Source organism: Tupaia chinensis, unplaced genomic scaffold, assembly GCF_000334495.1.
Source record: "Tupaia chinensis unplaced genomic scaffold, TupChi_1.0 Scaffold000610_1, whole genome shotgun sequence".
NCBI lineage: Eukaryota > Metazoa > Chordata > Mammalia > Scandentia > Tupaiidae > Tupaia > Tupaia belangeri.
In genome coordinates this window covers 3,476,920-3,489,219 of record NW_006160129.1, presented here as the reverse complement: position 1 = coordinate 3,489,219, position 12,300 = coordinate 3,476,920, and the positions used below count along the sequence as shown (strand labels likewise).

Here is a 12,300-nt window from a genome sequence, read left to right as displayed (position 1 = left end):
GCAACTGAAAAAGAGAACAAGAGGAAGAACCTTACAATTCCAAGGTACTGGCATTAAACACCAGTCACAAGATATTTTTAGGAATCTAAATGCAATTGTTTTGCGAATATCAGATTCACCAGGCAGCCGGCCCTTTACTGTAAGTGGCATACCCCAGAAACCCAGGCACATTCCATCCAAGGCAGATTATGAAACATGTGAATGGGAGCAACTGGGGCATCTGTGTTTGGGAAAAAACCCATGAATAAGGGGGGAATTAAGGAAGAGAAAAAAATGAGACTCAGAGGCAGTAGGCTCTTACTGCTAATAAATAGCATAGCCAGGATTGGAACCTAGCTCTACAAGATCCTACACTCTGTCCAACCAACAAAAAATGGCACACATTTCAAATCAAGAAAGGAAGGACTTGGACCAGCCCCGTGGCCTAGTGATTGAAGGAATTGGACCTCATGTGGCTATCCACAGTTCAAATCCTAGCCCTAGAAGCTTGACAAACATATCAGACATGTGTGCATACATGCCCAAAATTCTTATAGGAAAGAGGAAGAGAGGAGAAGGCATTGTGATGTGACTATGCCCCATTGAAGGTGCTTTCTCCCTCTCTCTCTGTCTCTGTCTCTCTGGTAAGTACATGCACCCTCTGGCAACTGAAAAAGAGAACAAGAGGAAGAACCTTACAATTCCAAGGTACTGGCATTAAACACCAGTCACAAGATATTTTTAGGAATCTAAATGCAATTGTTTTGCGAATATCAGATTCACCAGGCAGCCGGCCCTTTACTGTAAGTGGCATACCCCAGAAACCCAGGCACATTCCATCCAAGGCAGATTATGAAACATGTGAATGGGAGCAACTGGGGAGGGTCGTAATTATGCTTTTGAATGAACAAGCCATGTTTTTTTCTTTAAGCCCATGCAAAATATGGAGTGCTAGACAAGCAGCTGGAACACATGAAAACATTCAACTGTAGTTGCGCTTCCCTGCTTTCACCATCTATGGCCTCTTTTTATTATTTTTTCCCCTTGGGGCATCATAGTTTGAAAGATCTGTCTAAAAAACAAACTGCATTTATTAGGTAATAATATGTTTCCTATTTTTAATATGGGACATACATCACTGAGTGCGCATAAAACATAAAACAGTAACAATCCAGTCTCCATTAGGCTTTTGGAATATTGCAAATAGCTTGTGCACTTCATTAACACTCACAAATTTCGGGGAGTCTGGGTTCTCCGGGCTGGGGACCGCTGTTGACATGCATACCTGGCTAGCCTGTCTATGACCACTTAAGGGGTGGGGAGAGAAATTAAAGAAGCAAAAGAAATAGGGAAGTTCCTGGCTGTGCATGGAGCTAGTGGAGTAATTCATAAGAAATGGACCATCAAGGTTAATTACAAAGATAGGAAGGTCATACATAGACAGATATTAGGCATGACCCATGTAGATTACATGAGCCACAATAAAAGGAAAGATAAAATTCCAAAATGCACCAAAAACACAGCTGGCAAGGCAGAGGAAGGGCCACCAAGGCCAGGGGCAGGATTGTAAGAAGCTAAAAGATAACTGGAAAGAGGCAAAAACACAATGCGAATATTAAAAGTGCTCTATATGTACTTTGGAGAAAAGATGTATAAGGGGAATAAGACAATTTAGGGAGAAAGACATCATGTGGGATTTGGAATTAATTATTAATTCATTCCAAAAGAGAACTCTGAGACTAATTGAGCAGGCCCTGGTGCCAGCTTGCCTGTGCATGAGTAGCAAGTAGCCCCTGCCAAGGGGACATAATTTTCCAGAGACAGTAGCCCTATGAAACAGCAGGGAAAACACAGCCTCTGCATTTGCTGATGACGCAGAGAGGGCACAGCCGGGTCAACCTGGTTTATTGTCTTCTATGCCTATTGGCTGACGGGGAGAAATGAACAAGAACGACCACAGCAAACTCTCTTAGCTCAGGCTGAAAGATTAGGTATGGAGTTCTCCACTAGAGATATAAAGGTACCCCAACTGGAAAAAGACAATTACAAACACCACCACAAATAAAAAATGTTTTATAAAGACGAAACTGGCAAGATGGAGAACAAAGACCAAGGCTGTGGAAAGAAAATAAAAATCCTGTTTGATCCAGAATGTCATTATTATTATTTTTTTTAACTTCAACCAGGTGTTTCCAGAGAAATGGAATATGGTTATTAAGCACCTACTGTGTAGCTGGTAGAAAGACATAGAGACAGAGCTACATTAGAGAACAAAGGAATTCAAAAGATCTTTAAGAGTATGCTGGAAATGAGAGCATTTGGACTGAACAAAAATGTCATGTGGAACATTTTATATTAACGAGCGGCTGGTGAAAGCTCATATAAAGTTTTTGGTTGGAGAGGAAGCCTCTAGTCATGAAAAGGGTGTGGGGAGGAGGAGAAATAGCAGCAGCTGCTCTTTGAAAGCTCCATAGTGAAAAACTTTTAGAGCCAGTTGGCCAACGTGATGGGAAAGAGAGAGTACAAGCAACAGTTACAAAGTAAGTTTATGGCGTCTTGTTAAAAGGCGAGGAGAAAGAGAAAGAGAAGGGTTAAGTGGGTCTTGGCTTAAATGCTCCCTGGAAAGGCAAAACAGAAAACGGAAGGGGAAGGACCGAAAGAAGGTGAAACACCCTATGTCAAGTGACAAATGAAAATGGAGACAGAATGAACATTTGCTTTTATTACCTTTGATAAAAAGCAAATATGTGACAAATTGGATATTTGTAGAGGTATTTTTAGGTTTGGGTAGTGGGAATATTTTAATGTCCGCTATATAAGTATCTTTTAAAACAATTTAATATTAATTCTATGGAGTCTAAATTCCCAGAGGTGTCTGAGAATATAATAGGTGGTTGTGTGCCCAAGTTGTTTCTGTGGCTGCCTGCTCAAATATCACTCAAGGTCCCTGTTGGCTCTGGGCCACTAGCACCGTGGAGCTCCTACACTGCTTTGGGTGATGCCCACACTATTTTTAGTTCACTGAGAAAGTCATGACACAGAAAAATACATCATGACTTTCCCAATGACCTGACAGAATATCCTCTCTTCTGGCAGACTACTGAGTGTTCTGCAAAATCTTGACCCCTTTCTCCCTGCCCTCCTATCCTAGCTCACCAGAGTCCCCGTGGAGTCCTGTGGTCAGTATCGGAGCTGTAGTGAGTGCCTTGGCTCAGGAGATCCGCACTGTGGCTGGTGTGTGCTCCACAACACGTGAGTACCGCTGGGGGACTTCCTCCTGCCTTCCGCTTCCTCTGGCCTCCCACTCTCTCCTAGTAATTCTTTCTCCTGTTTCACGCTCTTTTCCTTTGGTCTCTCTAGCTCCTCATCTTGTTTTTCACTCTTCCTTCTTTACATCCTTTGCAAAAATTATCTTCTTCTATTTGTCTCCACTTCACTCTAGGTTGCCAAAATCCCATAAGAAATATATGGAAATAGCTGACAGGGGGTAATGACAGATCAGATTGTGAATGTCACGCTGGATAGTTACACAGTAGAGGGCCAAGACAGATGAATACCTGGATTTCCCTGTGACTTGGCTACAAGACTGAGTTTCCAGCACAGAGTGACAGGAAAAAGGCTTTGCACATTTTTCTCAGGGTTCTCCTGGGCTGTGAAAGCATGCGTAGATGTGTGCTGTCCACTCAGTGATCCACTTAACACACCTTCAAAATCTCCGTAGCATTTTCTGCTGCTCCAGTCTGCAGCTCAAGTGTGTAGCTCCTGAGGACGCTCCCTCTGCTGTCATAACACCCGACAGCTGGTTGTCAGAGCACCTGGACCAGTGAACTCCTGTCCAAATGCTGGGGCTTCCCCTAGGTGCCTCATTTTGTGCTGATTCCACTTTATTCTCCAGAAACGGGGAGAAGGCAGTGGTTACAGTGGAACAAACAGTAGCTTGGCAAATAAACTGAGAGGTGGGACATAGAGTCCAGCCCAGTCCATAGACAACCAGCCTAGACATGTGGGGAAAACTGAAGGCCTTTCTGCAAGGGACACAGGTACCCCTGGCATTGCTACCTGGAGAAGGTGACAACAGCTGGACCCTACTCTAATAGCATGTGGTCCTAGTTCAGCCATCGTTTCTGGTCAACACCTGAAAAACATGGCTCTCTGTGAACTGGACACAAGCATTATCTTATAAATTAAGGAGAGGAGCCAGCAGGTGGCATGGTGGGTAAGGCACTGGACTCCCACATGGCTGACCACAGTTTGAGCCCCAGACCTGGTAGCTTACTTTTTCACTTCCTCTCTCTCTCTGTCTCTCTGTCTCTTTCTGGTGAGTGCATGTGCACTATAGCAAATTTAAAAATATGAATAATAAGTAAAATTAAATAAATTATTCTTTAAAATAAATTAATTAAGGAAAAAGGACTAGTCTTTTTATTAAGGCCCCGAACCAATGGCATTTACTAATAACTTTCAGTTGTAAGAAAATGGGGGGGCAGAAAATTCTGACAGGAAGAGGAATGGAAGCAAAGGGATTGCAGCATGACTGCTCCATGGCAGCATGCTTTCTGTCTTCTCCTCCCCTTTCTCCATGGCAAGTGTGCATACCCACTGGCATTTTAAAAAATTTAAAAAAGAAAAGAAAATGGGAGCAGAAATGATTTTTCAAGTCTCTTTCTTTCTTTCTTGAGAGAGAGAGAGAGAAGGATAAAGAGAGAGAGAGAACTGCCTGTCAAGCTCTCCAGGATCCAAACCCCAAGCCTCCCCATATGGCTCCGATATCATGCTGTGGTGTCCTTCCACCTGCGCCACTGAGGCTGGGCCAAAGAGGCAGGAATCTTGACAAGGTTGGGAGGGATTAAGAACTCTTGGGTGCCCTGCCTCTTGTGACTTTAGTAGGCCCCCACCCTGATGATTTCCTGATGGCTCTGCTTTAATTTCTCATTTCTGCTCCTGAGAGTATCCCAGGTACAAATTGCCTTTGTCTAACTGGTGGATGTTCCTGCTAGATTCCCCACACCTCCATTAGAAGCATCATGTCTTATCCCAAAGTTCGCCTTCCTTCCTTGTATGTGCCTGTGTCAGTGTCGGCCCTAATCAAGCACAGGCTCTTTGAGGGCAGGGGCTATGCAAGTGTCATTCTCTTTGTCTGGGACCTGGCTCTGAGCTACTGTGGCTGCTACAGGCCCCTCTTTGCTCAAGGAGCCAGAGTAAGAGCCAGTGTGTGAAAGCACTAGGAGACCTGGGAGACTGGGTTAATGGAGTGGAGATCAGTGAGCTCCGGTTCTCATGCCTTGCAAACGTGTGAGGCTTTAGGCAAGCACAATTGATTGTCATTATGTGTGGTAGTTATGTTTTGTAAAGTTGCCGGGGACACTGAATTAATGAACACCAAACCACTGCATCTAGATATAGGGTCATGTTCCTGGGAGCCTCTGGTCATGACATTTTTATCAACCGATCAACACATGGCCTTATTTTATGTGTGTTTTTGTTTAAAGATGCCTCATATAATATATATTGTAAATGTGTTAACATTGAACTCAGGGCCAACAGTATGATAACTTGTATCTGAACGAAACTTGTCTAACACGCATTTTCTCTGTGAGGCACGCCGTGGCGTTCTTACACTTCAGAGCACTAGAGAGCACTTCAGCACTGGTTGGGGGCCATTTTACACAATGAAACTACAACGAAAAGAACAAAATATGAACAACGTGGCACTAAGTCAGTCTGTAAACGGCCACTGTTCAGAGTGATTGCTGAAACAAGACAGCAGAAGGGCACCTTGTCTGACCACAGCTGGGAACGTGTACACCAGGCAACGCCTGTCTTTCGCTACTCTGTGCTCATCCGCCACAGACGGCAAAAGCACCATAAGTACTGAACTAAGTTACAAAGGAATGTAGGGACCGTCAAATTCACAAATACGGAATCTGCAAATAATGATGTGAACTGTAACTAGGTTAGAAACATGGCATCTTTGGGACCAGCAGGTGGCGTGGTGGTTAAGGCACTGGACTCCCACATGGCCAACCACAGTTTGCATCCCAGACCCAGTAGCTTGCCTTCTCACTTTCTCTCTGCCTCTCTCTGGCCAGCGCATGTGCCCTATAGCAAATTTAAAAATAATAATAAGAGGCCAGCAGATGACATAGTGGTTAAGTTGCTGGATTTCCACATGGCTGACCATGGTTCAAGTTCTGGACTTGGTGGCTTACTTTCTCACTTTCCCTCTCTCTCTCTCTCTCTCTCACTGTCTTTCTCTGGTAAAAATAAAAAATAATAAATAAGTAAAATTAAATAAATAATTATTTTTTAAATTAAAATAATGATAAAAAATCATTCTTTAAAATAATGTTTTTAAATGAAACATAGCATCTTCATCTTTAAAAAGGGAGCACAGTACCTTCTCACAGTGGTGGCTAGGATGCTGTTGTGAAGAACGGTCTAAGCCTGAGGGGCTGTTCTGTGACCCTCGTCTCCTGGTTATGTCAGTGACCTAATGAGGGGACACACCGGTGTCGGGGCTGTGCCAATGTGTCCAATGAAGCTCCACTCCCATGGGAGGAAAACTCATGAGCTTCTGTAAGCTAAGACTCCTGCCCACTGAGACACTGAGCAAATCCACCCTCCCTCCATCCCTCCCTCCCATAGTTTATGACCCAGAAGAACTCCACCCACATGAGTGAGTGAAGAAGAGTAGGTCCCTGGACTTTCAGATGTTTTTAATGAAGAAATAATTTCAAATGTACACAGAATGGGATGCCCAGAGTCTAAGCATCCAGTTTGAAAAGCTTTGACAACTGCAAACACCCAGGTAATCCACTCACCTATCCTCCATTCAGAAAGTTCCCTTCTGGGCCTTCCCTGTGCTTCCCAGGGGGCCTCTCTTCCTTCATTCCTTAGGTTTAGGTCAAAGACAGTTGTCACTGCTCTTAATGTGCCTGCCCATTTATTCTGAGCAGATGCAAACTGGGTGGCCAGGGCCTGGAGAGGTGTGTGAGGAAGAGCCAAGCAGAAGAGAAAGCACAGGCAGGGCCAGTGCAGGAGGCTGAGGGAGCCAGAGAGAGCCTGCCAATGCACTCTGTGTGCCAGGAAGGGAGCAGGTGACATGGGAGGTTTAATTGCTTCTGGGGTTGCCATGTCCACACACAGACTTCTCAGAGCTCTCAGAACTGTCTTGCTCCCTCTGCACCAGGCCCTGTGCTAAGCTCAGGCTCATATGGGAGACTACATGAGACGATCTTTGTCCTAAAGCTACTCCAGATTCAAAGCTTTGATCCAGAATCAGTGCATTTGTTAGGACCCTGCCATGAGAAAGATCTTGTGCTAGATGATGGTGCCACTTGAGAAATGAGGCCAGCAAGCTGATCCTCAGGAAGACCAGGGCAAATAGCAGCAAGACAAGGGCTATTTGAGATGTCAAGATAACCTGTTTCCTCAGTCACTTTGGCCAACTTTGCCGTGGTTGTAGGAAGCAAGGTGATGGTAGCATTGTGGGAAGAGAAGAACAGAAGGGGTGTGTGTATGTGTGTGTGAGAGAGAGACAGACAGAAAGGGAGGGGACAGTTTAAGGGCAGGGCCCCTGAAAACAGGTGGCTTCTGTGGCTGAATGAGCTGTTTGTACCAGCAAGGTCACAGGTGGGTTGCAGCCTGAGAAGTGCTGTGTAATTTAAATCCTCCCTCCTGTTACTCTCAATCATCGCAAAGCACTTTCCTGCCAACCTGGTAGTGGAGAGTCACCCCCTTGCCCTCATTTGCAGCCCCTGGCCCAGCCCTCCGGCTTGCCCACTCCCAAAGGCAACAATAGCTTCAACAATCTGGCTATTTACTTGACCATGAGCCTTTATTCCAGGGCTCTCCTCAGGGCCTGAGCAGTCCGTTCTGACTTGGGTGAAGGTAAAGGAAAGCCTACAGCCCTGTCTACCTTCAGCCCTTCACAGTTGCTCCCATCCTAGGCCTGGAACATTCCTTCCAATGCCCAGGCTTGGCAAGGCTCCAGCATTCTCTTCGTTTTCCCCTCCCATGGCTCCATGCCCAGGCAGAGAAGCCTATCTCAGTCTCAGTAGGTAACAAGATCCCACCCCACAGACCCAGCCACATCGATTGGCCCAGACGTTACCTTTCTTAAGAAAAGTCATCAGCGTCACTCCTGGGAGACTCATGTAACCTAAGACATCAACAGGGGAAAGATCAGATCCATTTCTATGAAGTCTTTCTCTTGCCCCTTGATGACCCTGCCTCTTCCAGATTTCTCCCATTGGAAGAAGGTCTTCCCCTGGATGGTTTTGCACTGATTACTTTTCAGGACTCAGGACTCTTGATTTCTCCCATTGGAAGAAGGTCTTCCCCTGGATGGTTTTGCACTGATTACTTTTCAGGACTCAGAACTCTCTCTTCAAGAAACTGTATATGTGTGTGTATATTTATATGTGTGTGTGTGTGTACACACACATATATATGTATACTATATATATATTTATGCATGCGTATATATATATATGTGTGTGTGTGTATATATATGTGTGTATGTGTATAGATAGTACACATATATATGTGTGTGTATGTGTATAGATAGTATACATATATGTGTGTGTGTATGTACACACACATATGCACACTACCTAGATGGAAAGAGTATATGTATAATGTATATGTATAATGTGTGTGTGTGTGTGTGTGTGTGTGTAGGTGGGTGTGGGTGTATATATATATGTATGTATGTATATATATATATATATATATATATATATGTATGTATATATATATATGTGTGTGTGTGTGTGTGTGTGTATATTTGTGTGGATAGACCAAGTCTAGGCTCAGTTTCCTCAGCTTTAAATGGCAATGAAAAGAGCCACCTATAGTCACACCCTGATGGCCAAGGGAGGGGATAGACACACGGTCGCTTCCTGGTCCTAAAACACTTTGGGCTCCAGTATCTGTGGTAGTTCTGGTTCCTAGGACTATAAGTAGAGGCTGCAGATGGACTCCAGGGTCCCCTTCACCTTCCTATTCTTCTCCTTCCCTGGAGTGGAGGGCTGTGGTCAGATGGCGAGGACAACCCCACTGTTGGAAAGTCTTCCTCTCCTCAGGTGACTTTAACCAGTCATGACCTTTAAGCAGGGTCTGCTCACTGGTCTCTGGAAGAGTGCAAAGGGAACCATTTTTCCCATAAGCCATAGCTAATCGTCTTCTTTCTGAAAAGATGATTTCTTTTATTCATGATAGAATGTATGTATGCACACTTGAGGATGAGAAAGAGAAAGATGAGCACCCTCCACAGCTATCCCTTTCCTCCAGTCCTGCAGCCCATTAGATCCTGGGTTCTGGCACAAGTGCCTGCCATGTTTCGGGCTGACCAGGCCAGGAGTCAAATTATAGTCACCACGGAGGACCTAGCTTCTCCTGACAGAGCTGGCCCTAATCATCTGCCTAATGAATTACAAGCGAACTCTATAGTGCAAGTCCTTCCTTGCTGGCCTCCAGCATACCCCATAGCCCTGTTTTATTTATTGTTATTTTTTGTTTTGGGAGAGATTTTTGCTATAGGGCGTGTGTGCTCACCAGAAAGACAGAGTGAGACAGAGAGATACAAAGAGAGAAATCACCCCCCAGGGGGGATGGCCACACCACAATCCCTTCTTCTCCATTCTCCTCTCGGGATCTTGGGCATGCCTGCACTCGCACCCAGTATGAGTTTAAGCCACTGGGTCCGCAACTTGAACCGTGGTCAACTACATGGGAGTTCAGTGATGTAGCCATTACGCCATCTGCTGGTCCCAATATTTTTTAATCCATATTCAAGGTCCATATAACACAAACCTACCACACCAATGATCTCTTCTAGGGCTGTTTGCCAACATCTGTATAATTGCAAGAAGTTATGTTCACACCTGCCCAGAAAGCTCTTCACAGCCTGTGCTGTGGTCTTCCTTGAATCTTTGCCAAAAAGTTATCATCCTCTGGTTTAGAGAAAAGAGGTCCAGGCTAGATACTCATATATTCGAGTTTCTCTCACCGTGGCTCAGCAGGTACACAGTATGGCTTAAGGAAACTTACTCTTTGTCTCTTAATCCCCACTTCCTTCCCAGTCCCCAACACACACACACACACACACACACACACACCATGCCTCGTGGCCAAAGGGTGGTAGGTCAACAAGCCCATCTTCTCATATGAATTAGAAAGGTCCTATGGTCCACTTGAGCTCTCAGTGTCCCTCTTGGTCTAACATGGGCTCCTTTGTAACAGCAGAGAAGCTGAGCGACCTCTGAGACTTGTCTAGAAAATGCACACCCACGTACCAGCATCTACACACTTCACTCAACATTCCACCTGGAGCTACCCAGGGTGGTGCTGCCCATCTTGAACACAGAAAAGTGTTTTCCAGCACCAATTCTGCTGGACCTGGTGACATTAATGGACATGAAAACACCAGACTGTTGGATAAAGTAGTTGAAGCTGATCAGAATCAGAGTAATCACTAGAAAGTGTTTTGAGTAATAGGCAGCATCCTCCTTGTTAGCGACTCTGTTAGAAAGAGGATGGGTTGCCTGCAATGGAGCACCTTTGTTTTCCCCTCCTCTCCTGCCCTTCTCTCTCTCATCCTCCACTCCTGCTCTGCTCTCCAACTCTTTTTTTACATTACCTCTTCTCAATCTTAGTAGAGATAAACAGTTCCAAACAGTGCAGCTACTGACAAAGAGACCTTCCCTTTTGACAACCACTAAATGTAATTTAGCTTCATTGGAATAAGGAGCCTCTCTGGGTCCCTTTTACCCACTACCTAAGATTTGTGTTCAAGGGATTCTTTGTTTGAAGTTTGACCAAAGACCCAGAGCAGAGCAAGACAGTGAGCTGGTGGTGGTGAGACAGGATTATTTTGTTGCAGCATAAGCCCAGAAAGGTTCTTGGGCCTCCATTTGACCTCTGCACCTGCTGATTCCAGTTGGTCCTGGACCCTCCTCCAGTAGGAGACATGGCTCACTCCAGCACCAGGTTCTGGTCAGGCTGACTTTGGATGTTTAGAGGTGATAAAAGGTGACAGACTCAGTTTCCAGGAGGAGGCAGAAGGAAAATTATAGCATGGCTTCAGCCTTCCTTTCTTGGGGTTTACCCCAAGGTTCATTAAGGTTGTTTCACTCAAATACTTAGGCTTCCATTACTGTGGGGATTTGGAAGAAAGCAAGGATAACAATATTAGAAAACACAGTCTCTCTCCTTATTAGGGTCCCCAGATATGATGACAATGACCACAAAGCCTCCTATGACCTCCTAGCTAAGTGGGCTAAATCTTCTGCACTTTTCTTTTCTTTTCTTTTCTTTCTTTTCTTTTCTTTTTTTTCTCTTTTTTTTTTTTTTTTTTTTTTTTTTTTTTTTTTTTTTGTGTTCTTCTAATAGGGTGCATGCACTTGCCAGAATGACAGAGAGAGACAGAAAACAAGAAATCATCCCCCAGGGAGGATGGCCACGCCGCAATCCCTTCTCTTCCATTCTCCTCTTGGGATCTTGAGCATGCACGCACACACGCCCGGTGTGAGTTTTAAGCCACCGGGTCCAGGACGCAAATCGCGGTCAACTACATGGGAGTCCAGCGACATAGCCATTATTTTTTTTTTTTTTTTTTTTTTTTTTTTTTTTTTTTTTTTTTTTTTTTTTTTTTTGAGAGATTTTTGCAATAGGGTGCATGCACTTGCCAGAATGACAGAGAGAGACAGAAAACAAGAAATCATCCCCCAGGGAGGATGGCCACGCCGCAATCCCTTCTCTTCCATTCTCCTCTTGGGATCTTGAGCATGCACGCACACACGCCCGGTGTGAGTTTTAAGCCACCGGGTCCAGGACGCAAATCGCGGTCAACTACATGGGAGTCCAGCGACATAGCCATTACACTAACTGCTGGTCCCTCCTCTGCACTTTTCAATCATGCCCACCGGAGGAGGCCCCCTCCTCCCCTCCCTTTCTTTTTCAATCTCATGTTCTCAGCACAGACTTCCCAAAGTAAGTAAGCATGGGTCGTGGCTACTGGGACACATTAAGGACTAGGGGAAATCTGTGGGGAGAAGTCAGGAGCAAGTTCTGATACCAAGCCCCGTGGATCCATGCTAGAGGGCCTGGAAGACGGAGCTCCAGTGAAACCCAACTTAGAGCATGGCCCAGGCCAGGCTCACAGCACTATTTCCAAACTGAAATTTGTTTGCCTGGCCAGCAGTACTGGGAGTTAATATTCCATCACTGTATTTAGGAATGAATTTCTAGAGAACTTAATCACCACCTCCCTCCCTCTTCTCCTGCACCCCCATCCTTTCTCCATTCTGCTCCCTTCTA

General features: G+C 45.0%; 1 protein-coding gene across 1 annotated transcript in view; it reads left to right on the top strand.

Annotated features, from left to right (window-relative positions):
* Positions 1-3,130: 3,130 nt before the first annotated feature.
* LOC102467684 (plexin-A4) overlaps positions 3,131-12,300 on the top strand; it is a gene marked incomplete at its 5' end in the record, with an annotated part of 128,583 nt that continues 119,413 nt past the window's right edge. Inside the window, one exon of the mRNA XM_006158849.2 lies at positions 3,131-3,231. Within this exon, the coding sequence (XP_006158911.1) occupies positions 3,131-3,231 (101 nt within the window). The remainder of the gene's footprint in view (positions 3,232-12,300) is intronic.